The sequence below is a fragment of the Delphinus delphis genome, chromosome 14 (genome assembly GCF_949987515.2).
Source record: "Delphinus delphis chromosome 14, mDelDel1.2, whole genome shotgun sequence".
NCBI lineage: Eukaryota > Metazoa > Chordata > Mammalia > Artiodactyla > Delphinidae > Delphinus > Delphinus delphis.
Window position 1 is genome coordinate 27883352 of NC_082696.1, and position 18742 is coordinate 27902093.

At 38.9% G+C, this 18742-nt stretch overlaps 1 protein-coding gene across 1 annotated transcript in view; it reads left to right on the forward strand.

The window, feature by feature from the left end:
* The window catches only part of AHI1 (Abelson helper integration site 1), a 218894-nt gene that overhangs the window by 172316 nt on the left and 27836 nt on the right, over window positions 1-18742 (forward strand). The window contains exon 26 of the mRNA XM_060029925.1: window positions 12045-12094. Coding sequence (XP_059885908.1) covers window positions 12045-12094 — 50 coding nt within the window. The remainder of the gene's footprint in view (window positions 1-12044; window positions 12095-18742) is intronic.

Below are 18742 nucleotides of genomic sequence, written 5' to 3' on the forward strand. Positions count from 1 at the left end.
CATATTTTCAGTTTCTTCCTGGTTCAGTCTCGGAAGGTTGTGCATTTCTAAGAGTTTGTCCATTTCTTCCAGGTTGTCCATTTTATTGGCATATAGTTGCTTGTAGTAATCCCTCATGATCCTTTGTATTTCTGCAGTCTCACCTGTTACTCCTCCTTTCTCATTTCTAATTCTGTTGATTTGAATCTTCTCCCTTTTTTCTTGATGAGTCTGGCTAATGGCTTATCAATTTTGTTTATCTTCTCAAAGAACCAGCTTTTAGTTTTATTGATCTTTGCTATCGTTTCCTTCATTTCTTTTATTTCCGATCTGATCTTTATGATTTCTTTCCTTCTGCTAACTTTGGGGGTTTTTTGTTCTTTCTGTAATTGCTTTAGGTGTAAGGTTAGGTTGTTTATTTGAAATGTTTCTTGTTTCTTAAGGTAGGATTGTATTGCTATAAACTTCCCTCTTAGTACTGCTTTTGCTGCATCCCATAGGTTTTGGGTCGTCATGTTTTCATTGTCGTTTGTTTCTAGGTATTTTTTGAATCCTCTTTGATTTCTCCAGTGATCTCTTGGTTATTAAGCAGTGTGTTGTTTAGCTTCCATGTGTTTGTATTTCTTACAGATTTTTTCCTGTAATTGATATCCAGTCTCATAGAGTTGTGGTTAGAAAAGATACTTGATATGATTTCAGTTTTCTTAAATTTACCAAAGCTTGATTTGTGACCCAAGATACGATCTATCCTGGAGAACGTTCCATGAGCACTTGAGAAGAATGTGTATTCTGTTGTTTTTGGATGGAATGTCCTATAAATATCAGTTAAGTCCATCTTGTTTAATGTATCATTTAAAGCTTGTGTTTCCTTATTTATTTTCATTTTGGATGATCTGTCCATTGGTTAAAGTGGGGTGTTAAAGTCCCCTACTATGATTGTGTTACTGTCGATTTCCCCTTTTATGGCTGTTAGCATTTGCCTTATGTATTGAGGTGCTCCTATGTTGGGTGCATAAATATTTACAATTGTTATATCTTCTTCTTGGATTGATCCCTTGATCATTATGTAGTATCCTTTTCTTCTCTTGTAATAGTCTTTGTTTTAAAGTCTATTTTGTCTGATATGAGAATTGCTACTCCAGTTTTCTTTCGATTTCCAGTTGCATGGAATATCTTTTTCCATGCCCTCACTTTCAGTCTGTATGTGTCTCTAGGTCTGAAGTGGGTCTCTTGTAGACAGCATATATACGGGTCTTGTTTTTGTATCCATTCAGCCAGTCTATGTCTTTTGGTTGGAGCATTTAATCCATTTACAGTTAAGGTAATTATCGATATGTTTGTTCCCATTACCATTTTCTTAATTGTTTGGGGTTTATTTTTGTAGGTCTTTTCCTTCTCTTGTGTTTCCTGCCTAGAGAAGTTCCTTTAGCATTTGTTGTAAAGCTGGTTTGGTGGTGCTGAATTCTCTTCGCTTTTGCTTGCCTGTAAAGGTTTTAATTTCTCTGTCTAATCTGAATGAGATCCTTGCTGTGTAGAGTAATCTTGGTTGTACGTTTTTGCCTTTCATCACTTTAAATATGTCCTGCCACTCCCTTCTGGCTTGCAGAGTTTCTGCTGAAAGAGCAGCTGTTAACCTTATGGGGATTCCCTTGTATGTTAGTTGTTGCTTTTCCCTTGCTGTTTTTAATATTTTTTCTTTGTATTTAAGTTTTTGATAGTTTGATTAATATGTGTCTTGGTGTGATTTTCCTTGGATTTATCCTGTATAGGCCTCTCTGTGCTTCCTGGGCTTGATTGACTATTTCCTTTCCCATATTAGGGAAGTTATCAACTATAATCTCTTCAAATATTTTCTCAGTCCCCTTTTTTTTTCCTCTTCTTCTTCTGGAACCCCTATAATTCAAACGTTGTTGTGTTTAATATTGTCCCAGAGGTCTCTGAGACTGTCCTCAGTTCTTTTCATTCTTTTTTCTTTATTCTGCTCTGCGGTAGTTATTTCCACTATTTTATCTACCTGGTCATTTATCTGTTCTTCTGCCTCAGTTATTCTGCTATGGATTCCTTCTAGAGAATTTTTAATTTTATTGTGTTGTTCATCATTGTTTATTTGCTCTTTAGTTCTTCTAGGTCCCTGTTAAACATTTCTTGTATTTTCTCCATTCTGTTTGCAAGATTTTTCATCATCTTTACTATCATTACTCTGAAATCTTTTTCCAGTAGACTGCCTATTTCCTCTTCATTTGTTTGGTTTGGTGGGTTTTTACCTTGCTCCTTCACCTGCTGTGTATTTCTCTGTCTTCTCATTTTGCTTACCTTACTATGTTTGGGGTCTCCTTTCTGCAGGCTGCAGGTTCGTAGTTCCCATTGTTTTTGCTGTCTGTCCCCAGGGGCTAAGGTTGGTTCTGTGGGTTGTGTAGGCTTCCTGGTGGAGGGGACTAGTGCCTGTGTTCTGGTGGGTGAGGCTGGATCTTGTCTTTCTGGTGTGCAGGACCACATCCGGTGGTGTGTTTCGGGTTGTCTGTTGCCTTATTATGATTTTAGGCAGCCTCTCTGCTAATGGGTGGCATTGTGTTCCTGTCTTGCTAGTTGTTTGGCATAAGGTGTCCAGCACTGTAGCTTGCTGGGCGTTGAGTGGAGCTGGGTCTTAGCACTGAGGTGGAGATCTCAGAGCTTTTGCCATGTGATATTACGTGGGGCCCGGTGGTCTCTGGTAGACCAATGTCCCAACTTGGCTCTCCCACCTCAGAGGTTCAGGCCTGACACCTGGCTGGAGCACCAAGACTCTGTCAGCCACATGGCCAGGCACGTTGGGAGTTTCTTGCCTTTTGAGAAGTCTGAGATCTTCTGCCAGTGTTCAGTAGGTGTTCTGTAGGAGCTGTTCCACATGTAGATGTATTTTTGATGTATTTGTGGAGAGGAAGGTGATCTCCACGTCTTACTCCTCCGCCATCTTGAACTTCTCCTATACATATCTTTGCCCTCCATAAATTACGAGCCTGAGAGTTACTGTGTCTGTTTAATGTTGTTTGTTGGGAGGGAATTTGAAATCCTTGATGGATAGTGCTGGTAAGAATTGAGATTCAAACCAGAGGAAGGGGAGAAAGCAGGAATGGGAGGAGTTGACAGGGACCACACCATTCCCTGCTTACCAGCTACTAAGCAAAGTCAGCTTCACACACAGAGATCAGGAATCAGTCCTGAGCTCTCCAACCCCCACAGCTTATTGGTTTGTTATATGCCAGAGTAGGAGTTCTCAAACAGCTAGGCCTTAGAATCACCTTGGGCACTTGTGTGAAAATATCAGTGCCCAGACTCTACCCTAAACGTGCTACTCTTTGGGAGATACTCCTTTATATTTGTGAAAGCTCCTTTGTAGACACAGAGTTATGGAATTTTGCTAGAGAATGTTCTTCCAGCCTCATCAAAGGAATAACATATCTACTTCAGGCCCTTTGATCTCAGGCTATAAACTTCCAATTGACCTGACTAAATATGAGTCTATAAGCCATTACACACAGCCATGTGAAACCAACAGGAATCAACTTTCCAACATTCATATTCCCCCCAGAGTTCCCACCTTAGTACTGGACGTGTAGGATATTCTCTATGAATGATTACAATTCGATTGAGACAGAGCTCCCCAAAACTTCATAGATTTGTCAAGGAATAAGATTAGGAAAGGTAGCAAGTAAGAACAGTAAAATAGTAATATGGTGGATGCACAGAAGCCATGCCTAAAAATACGCAGTCAATTTTAGTCATTTACAGTAATTATGTTTATAAATTCACCATGAACACTGAATTAATGAATTCTAAACCAATGCTCCTAGAGGAAATGCAGGATTAGGTTCTTGAGAGCCTCTGGTCACAAGATTTTCATCAACCAGTCAATACATAACCTTGTTTTACGTGTATGTCTGTCTAAAGACACTTAATTTAATACAGTTGAGTCATCAAAATTGAACTTATGTACTGTCACTTGCACCTAAACAAAGCTTAACTAGTACACATACTTTATCTGTGGGACAGGCACCTCAGCCCTCTTGTACTTAGTCACACTAGACAACACTGCAACACTATGCTTAGGGACCATTTTAAACAGCAAAATCACCAACAAAGAGCACAAAAATGTGAAAAACATGGCACTAAATAGATCATAAAAAGGGCACTTGTTTACTGTTTGAGAGCTGAAACAATAAGACGGAGCATGAGAAACATTGCAAGACATTGGGAGGTACTAACATTCCTCCCTCAGCTGGGAATATGTGCATTGGGCAGCTCAGATGTGTCACCACTCTGCGCCAGTGCATGTATTCAACTGTGACAGCACCACACGCGTTGATTTGGGGGTTACAAGTAAATTTTAGTGAGTAGGCAAATTTGCAAATAGGAAATCCACAAATAATGAGGATTAGCTGTATTTTGAAACTATTAAAAGTACACAGTCGTTTTATAAAACCTGTAAGTCTTTATAGTAAAGATGAAGAAGGAAAAGGTCAGGCATAGGAAATTGGATCGAAAGTGTAACCTACTATATTCCTAGCATGGCTCATGCATACGACTTTTTTTTTTTTTTTTTTTTTTTTTTGAGGTACGCAGGCCTCTCACTGTTGTGGCCTCTCCCGTTACGGAGCACAGGCTCAGCGGCCATGGCTCACAGGCCCAGCCGCTCCGCGGCACGTAGAATCTTCCCGGACCGGGGCACGAACCCGTGTCCCCTGCATCAGCAGGCGGACTCTCAACCACTGCGCCACCAGGGAAGCCCACGACTTTTTTCTTCAGTTCCTTTCTTTGTCTTTGGATGGAATAAAAGGGCCATAACTTCTTTAAGGCAGAGACTGTGTCTCGTTTAAAATTGAATCCCCAGCATCAGACACAAAGCAGGTATTCAGTAAACGTTTACTGAATGAAGGAAGGATCAGGCAAAGAAATAGGAGCAGCTGTACTAAGGTGTGTATTAACCTTCCAAATCAGACCTGACCCTGTCGAACGTCAGCAGTGATGGTGTTGCTCACGGGCAGATGGTCAACAGTGTGCAGAGGGCTGCAGTGGGCTTGGTAAAATTGCCACGTCTCCTTCAGTCTCTCCAGTTTCCTTCCCTTATCGCCCATCACTAGGGAATAGTCCAGTCCCAAAAGAGGCAGTGGGTGACCCAAATGATTCTTTAGTTTGCAGAAATCTTTTTTCAAAAGGGGGAGTGGTGGCATTCTGATGTTTCCTGCCTTCTTGGTTATCTGCCATCAGTTTTCACTCTCCCCAAACCAGCTCACTTAGATCACCAGGAAATAAATGCATGGAAGCAGCACTTATTTAGCAATTTGATGTCGTATACATATGGCACTTGGTGTGACTTGGCATACAGGTCTTACCAGTCCCCAGGTCTGGGGGTAAACCAGTTGTCCATTTCTCTCACTTCTACTCTGGAATTCATCATTGCTAAAGAAAAGCACAGAATTGTGGTGGTTGTCTCTGTGTCTTACTTGTGGTTCCCAGCCTCAGTGAGGCCCGTGGTCTTGATCATCTTTTTGTTCTTCCTGACTGACTCCCTACCCCATGCCTTACAGTGCCTGGTCATGGTAAGGTCCACGTAACCTCTTACTCCAGGCTGACTTTGTCTCCCTGCTTTCTCTGTATTTCTGTTACTTCCCCTTCCTTCTCCAGCTGCTTTCAGATCATAGAAAGAAGTGCCCTCCTTTCTATGGCCGATCTCTCCACTTGTATTTTTGGTCATTTTCCCCTCCCACATTTTTCTAGCCTCACTCAACCAATGATCTGCATCCTCACCCCTCCACCCCTTTGGTGTCTTTATAGTTTATTCATTTAACACATATATATTGAATGCCTGCTGTTTTTCCAGGCACTGTGATAGAATGTTGTCTGGATGGTGTAATGGTGAATTAAACAGAAATAGTCCCTCCACTTACAGAACTTACAGCCTAATGAGTGAAAATAACTGTAATTAATGAGTCATAAAACTAAAACATAAGCAGTGAAAGGACAGTGAAGGGAAGCTGTGAGGCCTTGTGGTGAGAAGTGGATGGGGTGGTTTTTGTAAGGGGGTGGGGGGCAGGAGGATACATTTGAGGCATTAGAAACAGCTTGTGCAGAAGCCCTCAAGTAGCTAGAAGTGCTCATCAGAGAAACTGAAAAACCAGCTGGTCATAGGGGAAGGGATAAGGGATAAAGCACCCGATGGAGGGAGGGACTGTTTCCAGCAGTTTACAGACCGTGTAAAAAAATCCTCCGTATGCCAGCTTTCTGGGTCATTAACACCCCTGCTTTTTTCTGTTTCCTTAATGTTTGTAACAGTGCGCTTACCTCTCCTGTTTCTCTCTCGTTCTCTGGCTTTGCCTGCCACTGTAATACCAGCCTTCTACAAGCTACATGCTATATGTCTTTTATTTTTCTCTAGCACTTTTTTCTGGATTATCCTCTACCCCTATCATTTCAAATATTACTTTGGTATTTCAGATGTATCAAAGTCTACATCCGTAACTTCGGCTCCTGTTCTGAATTCCCCAAGTGTATTTCTAACCGCCTACTAGAAATTTCCACGTTCACGAAGGTGTCATTCTGGAATCTCTGGTCCAGTGTGCCCAAAACCAAATCAATTTTTAAAAACCCGATTTTTTTCTTCTCTACTCCAGTGTGTTACGGAATCATCATCTACCTTCACCTTTAAGGACTTCTCTCTTGAAAGAACAGTCAAATATCGGGGGTTTTACAGCATAAAAGTCTGTTTTGGTAGAGTTCTATATGAAATGCAGGGGAGCAAATGGAAGTGGCCCCTGACCCAAGCTTAATGAGGTCAGGAAAGGCTTTCCAGAGGGGTTGATTTCTAAATTGAGTTTTATGGGAGGAAGAGCATTCCAGGCAGACTGAACAAATATGAAGACATGGCACACAGGCCACCACAAATATTTCATCATGGCTGGAGCCTAGGCTGCAAAGTTAAAAAGAGAGAAAGCTGAACCTGAACGAGGAGATGGGATCAAGAAGATCCTTGTATGGCATGTTAAGGAGCTGGATTTGATCCTGAAGATACTGGGGAGCCATTGGAGGATTTAAAACATGGAGGATGGCATGATCAAATCAGTTGTTTCAAAAGCTCATTCTCTAAGCTCTGAGAAGGGGGGAAAAAAAAAAGCAGTGAAATAAGACCAGGAGAGGCGGTTGCAGCAATCCAAGGCAGCCATAATGCGAAAGTAGGGTTTGGTGAGGAAATCCATGTGAAGGAAAAGGAGCAACCTAGGTTTCTAACGTGACCATCAGTGTGTAAAAGCAGAAGGGCACTTCAGCATAAGTTGCGCTGTGTGTAGCACCTGTGCAGCAGCCAGGGGGCTCGGGAGAGATTTGCTGAGAACTCAGGCTTGCGAGGTAGTTCTGATGAAGATGGATGGTTCCAAGTGTATGTTCAGAAAAACGACCGTATTTACAAGATTTGCTGAAAACTAACGATTGCCAAATCATTTTGAAGAAAACTGGAGATCCAGGCTCTGGGTATTGATTTGGAAGTCTTTAGCATAAACATACCTGTCGAATCCATGGGAACAGAGGAGTGTACAGAACTAAAGGGTAGAAGACATTAAGGAGCACCAGCTTTTTTAAAGAGTGCACTGAGGGGGAGGAACCTGGGAAGGAGATTGCTGGAACCAGCCCCCCAGCCCCTACCTGTGGAGGTCTCCACGCTCCCATTCTCCAGTCTTTACTGCACCGTTTACCTGCCTACCAGAGGTACCTTCCTAAAATAGAAATCAAGTTGTGATTTACCAGCTCAGACATCTTAGCTGATGCTGTATTTGTCTTTGAAGTCCAAATCTCTTAGGTTTTAATCTAGCTCTCATCCCTCAGAGATTGAACAGAAGTTCTGACCCACTTTTCCTCATCTCCCAAATCACCCTCCCGAGTATGCTGCCCTGCAGACGCAAAACCTCAAACCTCTGCTTACCCTGTTTTCTCCAGCTGTATAGTTTTTGTGCTACGCCAACTATCAGAAATTCAGTTTATCCCTTAGGAGACAGCTAAATGCTCCCTCTTCTGAGAATCCTTCTCAAAAGCCTCCAGTTGCAATTCAAGGCTTCTGTTCCTTTATATCTGCACATTTTTTTCCTTTATCATAATGTGGATCTCCCTCTGCCTTGTTGGTTGTCTCCATGCCTTCCCCTGTTAGAGTATAAGCTCTCGGAGCCTATAGCTTTGTATCTCCACGGCACGTAGCGCGGTGCCTTGCCCCTAGAGTGGCTTTCCGTTAAGTATTTATTGTTGTTGTCGTTTTTAATTGGCATAATTAGTATCCCAAACTACAAATCATGAATCAAGATGAAGGCCTTTACTTTTTGTTTTAATATACTTATAGAAACTGCATCTTAATGCAGAGGAATATTTTGTCCTTAAGGAAAAGCATAATTGGAGGATTTAGCGTCAAATACAACTCAAATAATCAACAATAAATTCTAAAATCAAAGAATCAACAGCAAACTTGTATGAATATTTAAAGTCATAAAATTATGCTCCCAGAAACATAATTTTAGCAACAGAGAAAACCTGAAAGAGCTTATCTAGTCGAGTGGTTTGTAAACTCTCTCCTCTGTAGAGCCCTGTTCCTCAGGGCTCTGTGGGGTAGGTCTGGGGAGGCCAGGTTTGCCAGACCACCAAACCTAGCTTCACCTAGAGAAATTCTACTTTTCAGTGTTTGTATGTGAGGCTTTCAAACAAAATTGTATTGAAAACTAGTTTTGCTTTTAAACCAGTTTGAAAAACAGGATTGTAACCTTCAGGCTACTTCTGTAATCTTGCTGACTCTGGGCCTCCATTTCCTCATCTGTAAAATATAAGAATGGTGCTATGATAGTTCATGCTTTTATTCTGAGCACCTCCTGTACATTTTCAAGTAAGAAAAACAGACCTCAAGAGAAGTTAAGTGGCTTACTGAGGCCATAGAGAGTTAATGACAGAACCAGGATTAGAATTTAACCGACGGCCCTCGTTGTTGGGTTTTTTTCTTTTAAATAAAAATTCCTACAAAGTGGATATAAAACAATTGCAGATATTAATTCTTTGGAAAAGGTAGATATCAGGAGGTATATAAATAGCTTTAAAAATAGAGTTCTAGTATATCATAAATTTGCCTTATTTAAAGCTGGTGTGCTGCTGCAACAAACATAGATTGAACATTTACTTAATTTTACATTCATGCTTCAAGTTTATAGAAATATTTGGGGGAGTTGTTTGCATGGCCCATTTCTCTTTTCCAAAGTTATTTATGAGTTGTTTCTTCTTGGTAAATCTCCATGTAATCGCTGGAGGCACTGAAAATCATTCCATTAATCATTCCTTTCACGTTTGTCTCACTGCATCTAAACTTAAAAATATCACTATGAAGTTGTGAGGGTTTGGGAAGCAAGAGTCTCCGGATTCTGATCCTTTCATTCAACTCCTTTGCTTTGCTCATCTTCCTCTCTCTATCCCCTCCTCTCCAAATCAAGGGTATCCATGAAGAGGAAATGAAGTTCACAAAACAGCTGAGAGGTGTGTGGGGACAAGAGGGCAAGAAGGGCAATCATACTCCTTGGCCTTGATGGGGGGTGAGGGTGCTTATGGGCTGATTGTCTCATAGCCTTGGGCTTTTTTGTTTAAAGATAAAGTGAAACAAAACAGCTCACAGAGACACCTCCTTCTTCCCTCTCCTTCTGCCTCCATACCCATATGGCGCGCTGCTGCTGAGACCAAGGAATGAGTGAGTAAAGGTGTTGAGAAGTGAAGTATTGGTCCTAAAGAAATAAGTGGTGTCCTTTTATAAATCAGTGTCAAGACTTTGTAATGTGGATCTCCTACTAATTTGTGATTCATAGCATTTGAACATAGGTTAAGCCAACCTTTGCATCATGAAAAAGGACTTGGATATGCCCGCTACAGTAATGCAGTAATACAGTAGGAAACAGGGCAGGAACCATGTTTAACCTGCTTAAGACATCACAGCACCCATTTCATATGAAGAGGCTACTAGAAGCAGGTTTGGTAAGACCTGCACGTAGTAATATGTTGTTACTCATTAGTCAGGGTCACAACAAGAAAGGAAAAGTAACGCTGACGTAACAGTGATGTATAATTCAGTCTGACTTCCCTTCCCTCAACCTCTGGAGTAGACTTATATTCTGATTAGAGCCATTATGTTGGGTTTTTTTAATCCAGTAGTTTTACAACATTTCATATACAGTTGGCCTTCCTTATCCACGGGCTACACATCTAAAGAGTCAACCAAACAGGGATCGAAATTATTTGGAAAAAAAAATCCAGAAAGTTTCAAAAAGCAGAGCTTGAATTTGCCATGCTGGCAACTATTTACATAGCATTTACATTGTATTTACAACTATTAGCATAGCGTTTACATCGTATTAGGTATTATAAGTAATCTAGAGATGATTTAAAGTATACAGGAGGTTGTTAGGTTATATACAAATACTACACCATTATATGAGGCACTTTAGCATCTGCAGATTTTGGTATCTGTGCAGGTGGGAGTGTCCTGGAACCAATCCCCCTTGGATACTGAGGGCCAACTGTACATACATGTATTTAAGGTAACATGTTGCTCTTGCCTTGGGCAAAGAGAGAGAAGTAATACTTAGACCATGTAAAAGAAGCATCTGACCTTTAATCTGTTGGCTGTGTTTGGAATTTATTTCATAAGTCTGGGGAAAAAACTGAAGAAATTCAGTTACAGTTGATGCTCTCTGAGAGGTTTTGATGGTTTTCTTTTGCTCTATGGGTTTGAGGGCAGGTAGACTATTCTGCAGTCTACATTAGTCCTTGAATTTAAATTTTCTATGTGTTTGTACTTTTTTCCCCAAACACATTTTAACTGAGTCAGATCATCTTCAAATAGTTGAGAAAAATCCGAGATTGGTTCTTTTGTTGTTCTTTGAAATAGGCTCACTTACTACCACATTCAGGTTTTGCCACTAAGTCTCCTTGCCCTTTAACTGTTGTTTTCATTACATGCTTGATTTAAAGGTCTATAGCCGGCAATAATATTACATAATTATGGTCCAGAAAAGTACAAAATCCTCTTGAAATCTTTATGATAAGAAAAGTAATACTTGTTTAAAGGGACTCAGTGCCAAATCTTGCTGAAATCTGATTGTGAAGGAGGAAATCCAAAAAGGCAAACAAGTTTCAGTAGAGATAAGACTGGGAAAGCAGTAGTTACTCAAAGAAGTTAAGACTGAAAGAGATAGTTGTACTCCTTGTCTTTCAGTTCATTTTGGCTTTTTGTTTTCTGGGGTTTTAAAATTTTACTTAGGTAGATATGGTATATCTCTTTCATTTGTATGTAATTCAAAACTTTAACATAGTAGTGATTTATATTTTCTATGTGAATTTTAAGTAGATCCTTCCCATAACATGTAATTATCTGTAAAAAAAAAAAATTGCAAGTCTGTCTTATAGCAAGATTAAGTTGATTTCTAAACTACTGTCTCATATCAACCACCATTTTCCACAGTATCCTTTCATTTGGAATTAATGTTCAAACTCTAGAGGAACCGTCTAACACTCAGAGTGTAATCTGGCACCGCTGAAAGTGCTTATTTGATTTTCTTATGGAGGTGCCATTAATAAAACAGACATACTAAGCAAATTTTGTAGAAGATTTAAAGAGCTTGCAGATTCAAAATTTTACACATAGTTCAGTGAGTAACACCATGAAAATACAGTGTACTGACAGGATTACAAAGGAAAGATGCAGTGTTGAAAGGTAAATTTAGAACTTAAGTAATATAACATAGTATTACCGAATTAATTTAGGCTGACTCACAACTGACTCTTTTTGCCACACACCTGAAAGCTCACTTTCTTTATGAAGAGCGCTTAACCAATCTGGAGAGCTGTTTCCTTGGTTTTCCATGGGCGTGAATAGACACTTGTGATAGACATGCCGATAGACACTTGTGTTCAGAACAGGCATGCTCTCTCCTCATTCATCTAGTTGGTGGGTTTTCAGCGTGTGAATATTGCCTGTGTTGCCTTCTGTGATTCGTGATTTACTCTTTGTTCTTCTTTCACAGCAGTCATTCAAGTCCCAGGATTTCAGACCGGGCTCAGAGTCTATGACACAGTAAGCAGCTTTTCCTCCTAAATAATTTGCAGTGATAAATAGTTGTGTTTTTTTTGTTTTTTTTTTTAAGGACAATTTATCCATTTCCCTCTTCATAATACCACACTAAAAAAAATTATGAAATGCCTATTTCGAGGCATTAAAGAAAAAAAGCTAATACCCAAAACATTATCATTGTATATGTCTTAGAAATGCCTAAGGTAGATGAGCAAGTTTTGAAGTATTTATTTTAAAAGATCTCTAGGAAGTTTTTATATTTTTTTGATACTTGCTATATTACTTAATAACATAAATAGAAAACCTCAAAAAAAACCACCGAAAACCTTTGCAAAGCACTTCTCAATTTTTATCATTGCAGATGAGTTTGTACATAATCTGAAGCCCTGACTTCATATTCACACGTCACTAGCAAACTATCACATGAGTGTAACAACCTTGAACAGCTCAGGTGTCTGCTGTGCCCTCCCATCCCACCGCCACTGTCCCCACATTGGGTGCATGCCTACACACATGTGCACACAGAGAATCCCTGCTGAATGTCCTTCAGGAAAATATTGCGTTGGCCAAAGTGTTCAGGGGTTTCCATAATGTCTTACAGAAAAACCCGAATGAACTTTTGGGCCAACCCCATATTTATTCGTTAACCCTGCTATGCACTTTGACATTTAGAATATGTCTCTTCCAGGTCAGAAATTCCGATTTACATGACACTCTAATTTACAGGCATTATCAGATAAAACCGTGCATTATTTTATAATATTTCATTCTACAGATGAAAGACAAATAGAATTTTTAAATGGTATTTTTAAGAGTCACAGAATCATGACCTAGAAGATCCCTTAGAAATTCTACATTCCCTCTGTTTTACATTCAGGAAAACTAAGAGGAAAGACCTTGTGCAAATATCACAAGGCACATTTATGTCAGCGCTTGAACCAAGCAAGACCTAAGTTTCCTGATTCTCAGACTACCAGGGTGTGTGTGTGTTTGTTTTTTATACTATATTCAGAGTTATTAGGCTCCTTGGTAAGATGTCATCTTTTTGTAAGTTTAAAAAATCTTTCTTTTTGAGAGATAAAATTATATTGATGATTATGTGATTATATATAGCCCTGTATTACATCAGAGCACAGTCACTCACATTATCACATTTGAGTCTCCCCATTTCCTTGCAGACCACTGCTCTGACCCCTCTTTTGCACGTGGAGAACCATGATCTGAGGGAGGTAGTAAGAGGCAGACCCAGTGCCAGAACACAGATCCTGTGTTTCCCAATCTGCTGTTCTTTCCATGCTTTCTCTCTGCCTATCACACGACACAAATACACATCCCAGGTCTTTCAGTTTTTTGTTTTTGTTATATCTGCCAGGTATGTTTTCAGTTCCGATCTCTGAACAATTGAAATTTTACATAATAATTGATCACATAATAACTGGCTCTGAGGAGTATACTCAGTGACAGATCACCCACGTAAAAAAATACGCTGGATCAGTGAGGACAAACTCCGTTTCAACAATCAAAAATGACCATATTTTAATACATTATGGGAACAGTCCTCTCCATGAACATTTTAATAAAATTTTTTAGAACTTTTATCTAATATGTGAATGAAAGGTTCTGTAGTCACTCTGACTACTTTGGATACGTATTTTCAGGTGACAGAGAGATCCACATAATGCTCTCCAGATTAAAATTCAAAAAAGCCTCAAAAACCATCCCAGCTTGTTTCTAAGGCTGTCAGGGTAGCTTGGCTTCTCTTTTTGAACATAGAGCGCTTAAGAAACTTCTGAAAATAAATTTTCATGAGAAGTTCAGATATGTCTAAATGCTCAAGTTCATCTAAAGCCTTTGGGCTTTCCCTGTACTCATAATTTCTTAGAAGTAAGGATGAATTAAGATACATTTCTCATGACTTAAGAACTGTAGGCAAGTTGAAGGTGGAAATACTATAGCCCAGTATGTCATTTCTTTATTTCTCTAATTTACTTAAATGAGTCCATTGTACCCAAGTAAATGGATAGAGGCTAATTTTTTTGTTTCTTTGCAGCCTTGCCATTCAGTTACTAACATCTGCTCATTAGTTGGTTGACCAAACTTTGTAAATGAGCCACATAGGACTGCCTCTCACCACTTTCCACTTGAATTTCTTGTCTCATTTATACTTTTTAATTTTTTTCAGAAATGTCAATCACTTCTGTGCAAACAGTTTTTACACATTTTAATAAAGCTACACTCTCTTATCTTAAAAAGATACCAAGAAGAAACTTCTATAGGTTAATTTAAAGGCATTTTCTTGAAAGTCTTAAACTTTTACCTTTTATATCTCATGCCCCTATGATGTTATGATCTGCTGCCCAAGTCAGAGTTTGTAACGAAGCTTCCACAAATATGTTATAATCCATTAGTATTAGTATTAGTGTTCCCTAGTTACTAATATATTTTATCTTGAGTTCGTTGGGTTTTTTTTTTTAAACATAGAATGTTTTATTTCATTAACAGGTTTGGTCAGAGAGAAGTTAGTTCAGATGGTCAATAATATTAAAGGCCTTTATTTGTGAACACTCATATGTGAACTGAATGAATGAATGAATGCAATCTCTTCTTAATGTAGTGCAGCCATAAGTGTTAACTCCAAGTATCCGATCTCTCCTCCACTATATATTTTTCCATCTTTATAATAATCCTATTCCAGACTTCTTCAATTTCTTCTTCTTTTCATGAGAAGAAATTAGTTTACCTTTTTCCCCTAAAATACCCTACTACTTGCAACTTTTTTTTTAAATTTCTTCTTTTGATTATTCACTTTTCAGCCTTTTTCTCCTCCTCCCATTCCCCGCCCTTTCTGAAATCAGAATTATCCATTGTCAGGAGTGTGACATCACAGAGTTCCTTATATATTCTAAATATGTTCTTTATCAGATACATGATTTGCGGATATTTTCTCCCGGTCTCTGTTACGCCTTTTCATTCTTTTAACAGTAGCTTTTGAAAAGCAAACTTTTTTTTATTTTGATGAAGTCCAATTTGTCAATTTTTTTCTTTTATATGTCATGCTTTAGTATAGTATCTAAGAAACCTTTGCCAAAGTTACAAAGGTTTTCTCCTATGTTTTCTTGTAAAAGTTTTATAATTCAAATTGGTTTCATATTTAAGTCTATGATCTGTTTTGTGTTCATTTTTGTATATGATGTGAGGTTTGGATCAGAGGATTCTGTTTTGTTTTGTTTGCATTTGGATATCCAGTTGTTCTAGCATCATTTGTTGAAAAAATAGCCATGTCTCAACTGAATGGTCTTTACACCTTCATTGAAAATCAATTGTCATTATAAGGGTAGGTCTGTTTCTGGACATATTCTTATCCATTGATCTACTTCTGTCTTTACACTAGTAACACACGGTCTTGATTACTTTAGTTTTATAATATGTCTTGGAATCAGGTATTATTGGTCCTCCAGTCTTGTCCTTTTTTAAAGTCGGTTTAACTATTCAGGGTCCTTTGTATGTCCTCATCAATTTAGAATAAGTTTTGCAGTTTCCACAACATAGGCTTCTGGAATCCCAACTTGTATTGCCTTGAATCCAAAGATAAGTTTGGGGAGAACTGACATGTCGACAATATTCAGTCATCTGCCTCATTAACATGAAATATTTCTCCATTTATTTAGGCCTTCTTCAATTTCTCTCAACACTGATTGTTAGTTTTCAGCGTATAAGTCCTGCACATACTTGGCTGATTTATTCCTGTATATCTCATTGGTAAATGGTACTATTTTTCAATTTCAATTTGCAATTGTTTGTTGCTAATTTATGGGAATACTACTGATTGTTGTATGTTGATCTTGTATCATGCTACCTTACTAAACTATCTTGTTAGTTTTAATAACTTTTTGGTAGACTTCACCAGGTTTTCTATATAGACAGTCATACATATAAAAGCCAGTTTAGCTTCTTCTTTTCCAATCTGGATGCCTTTCCTCCCTCCCTCCTTACTGCACTGGCTAGAACCTCCAGTACAATGTTGAATAGAAATGATGAGAGTATATATTCTTATCTTCTTTTGTCCTGAAGGGAAGTGAGTGGGAAAGCATTCAGTCTTTCACCACTAAGTACATCATCATAGGTTTTTTAATAAATGCCCTTTATTCCTTCATTTCCTAGTTTGCTGAGAGTTTGTATCAGGAATGGATGTTGGATTTTTGTCAAATGCTTGTTCTGCACCTACTAAGATAATCATATGATTTTTCTTTTTAAATGTGCTAATATGGTAAATTACATTGGTTTTCAAATGTTAAACCAACTTTTCATTCTTTGAATAAACCCCACTTTGTCATGGCGTGTTATCCTTTTTATAAATTGGTGGACGTGATTTGCTAAAATTTTATTTAGAGTTGTTTGTATTTTGTTCAAGAGAAATATGGGTCTGTAGTTTTATTTTCTTGTACTGTCTTAGTCTGGTTTTGCTATCAGAGTAAGCTGGCTTCATGGAATGCCATTCTTAAGAAGAATTCTCTCCTCTTCAGTTTTCTGGAAGAGTCTGTGAGGATATGATATTACTTTTTCCTTTTGTAATTTCTATTTATTTATTGATATTCTCTATTTGATGAGCTGTTGTTCCCATACTTCCCGTTAGTTAAGTATGTTTTTCTTGCGTTCTTTGAATGTATTTATAATAGTGGATTTCAAGTCTTTGTCTAGAAAGTCCAATGTCTGGGCTTCCTAAGGGACCATTTCAGTTGATTGCTTTTTCCCTTGTATGGTGCGTACTTTCTTGTTTCTTTGCATGCCTTGTAACCTTTTATTGAAAACTGGATATTTTGAATGCTATAATGTGACAACTCTGGAAATTAGATTTTTCCCCCTCCCCGGGGTTTGTTGTTGTTGCTACTTATTGTAGTTGTTCGTTGCTTGTTAACGTCTCTGAACAAATTCTTTAATTCTTTAGTTGTAATGTGTTTGTCCACAGGAGTCTTTGCTCAGTTAGATTAGTGATCAGCTAATAATTGGAAACCGATTTCCTTAAACACCTGGAACCAGTAGGTCCCCCAGTCTTACCAGGTAGGGGCTCTGTGTGTGCTGTGCACACCTTCAACACCCAGCCAGGCAGTTGACACCTCTGTCTTAGCCTTCACTTCCTGTTAGCATAGAGTGTTAAGGTCAGCCAGCGGTGAGGGCTGAAGGCCTTCTCAGGTCTTTCCTGTGCATGCACACAGCCCTACACATGTGTAAGACCTTCTAGACTCCCAGGACTAAGTCTGAGCTTTTCAAAACCCTCACGGACAGCTTATTCCCCCAGCTTTTCCTTTGAAGTTTTTAGTCTGTTGTTTGCCTACTGTTATCCACCACTCATGCAGCCCTGAAGTTAATTGTAATTGCCTCCCAGGGAAAAGGCAAGCTCTAAGATAAGTCAAATGCAGACAGCCTTACAAGTGGTATCTTCCAGGAAACCACCAAACAGGTCAGATAATGACAATTCCTTGGGAATGAGGATTTGAAAGAGCTCCAGCCCTGTTCTGCTCCTTCCAGTGGATGCCAGGTTGCTGGCTTTCACCATAAACGTAGGCTCTTCTTTTTCAAGGTACCCACAGAGCCAGACAGTGGGGATGGGATAAGGTAAGTTAAAATGCCACAAAGCTCACTGTTCTTACCAAGTGTCAACCATTCTTCTTGAATAAACATTCTCCAGGTTACTACAAGCTCTTGGCTAATTTCCAGAATCTAAAAAAGTTGATTCTAACTATACTTGCCAGTTTTCTCATAGCCTATTTGGAGCAGACATTTTTCAGAAGTCCTTATACCACCGTTTTTACTGATGTCACTCTATTTCTTCTTCAGATGTTGTGTAGACTCACCAGTAAAGCTACATGGGCCTGAAGTATTCTTTTATGGAAGATTTTTAACTACAAGTTCAATTTGTTTAATAGAAGTAGAGCCATTAAAGTTATTTCTTCTTATATAGGCATTGATAATTTGTATCTTTCAAGGAACTTGTCCATTTCATCCAAGTGGTTGAATTTGTTGACATAAAGTTGTTCATAATATTCCCCCATTATCTTTTTAATATTGAAAGAATCTGTAATAATGTTGCCTCTTTAATTCCTAGTGTTGATCATTTATTTCTTTACTCTGTTTTCCTCAGTCAGCCTGGCAAATGGTTTATCAATTTTATTGAAAAGAACAGCTTTGTTTTGTTGATTTCTCTTTATTGTTTATTTATTTTGTTTCATTGATTTCCACTCTGATCTTTATTTCTGCTTCTTTGGGGTTTAATTTGTGCTTCTTTTTCTAGATTTGTTAGGTGGGACTCGAAGTGTGTTTAATCTAGGGCTAATTATTCCTCACTACTGATACAAATCCCTTTTGGGTATTCTACCCAATGCGTTCTGAGTTTTGAGGTTTTCCATCCTGGCTGATGGGAATAGGTACTGTCCCTGGCCTCGGGAGATTTCCTCCGCTGTATATTCTCACCTGTACTCTGCTGAATACTTGAAGAGAACCTTTGCAAGTCTCCAAGTTCTTTCACTCTGAAGCTGTCTCCTCTCTGGTAGTCTGTGAACTATAGCCTACCTGGTCTCCTCAGACTCCTAGCACTCACTCAGGGAGCCCACCAGGCTCCACACAGTCCCCATCCCCCTGTGCTGTGGCCTGGAA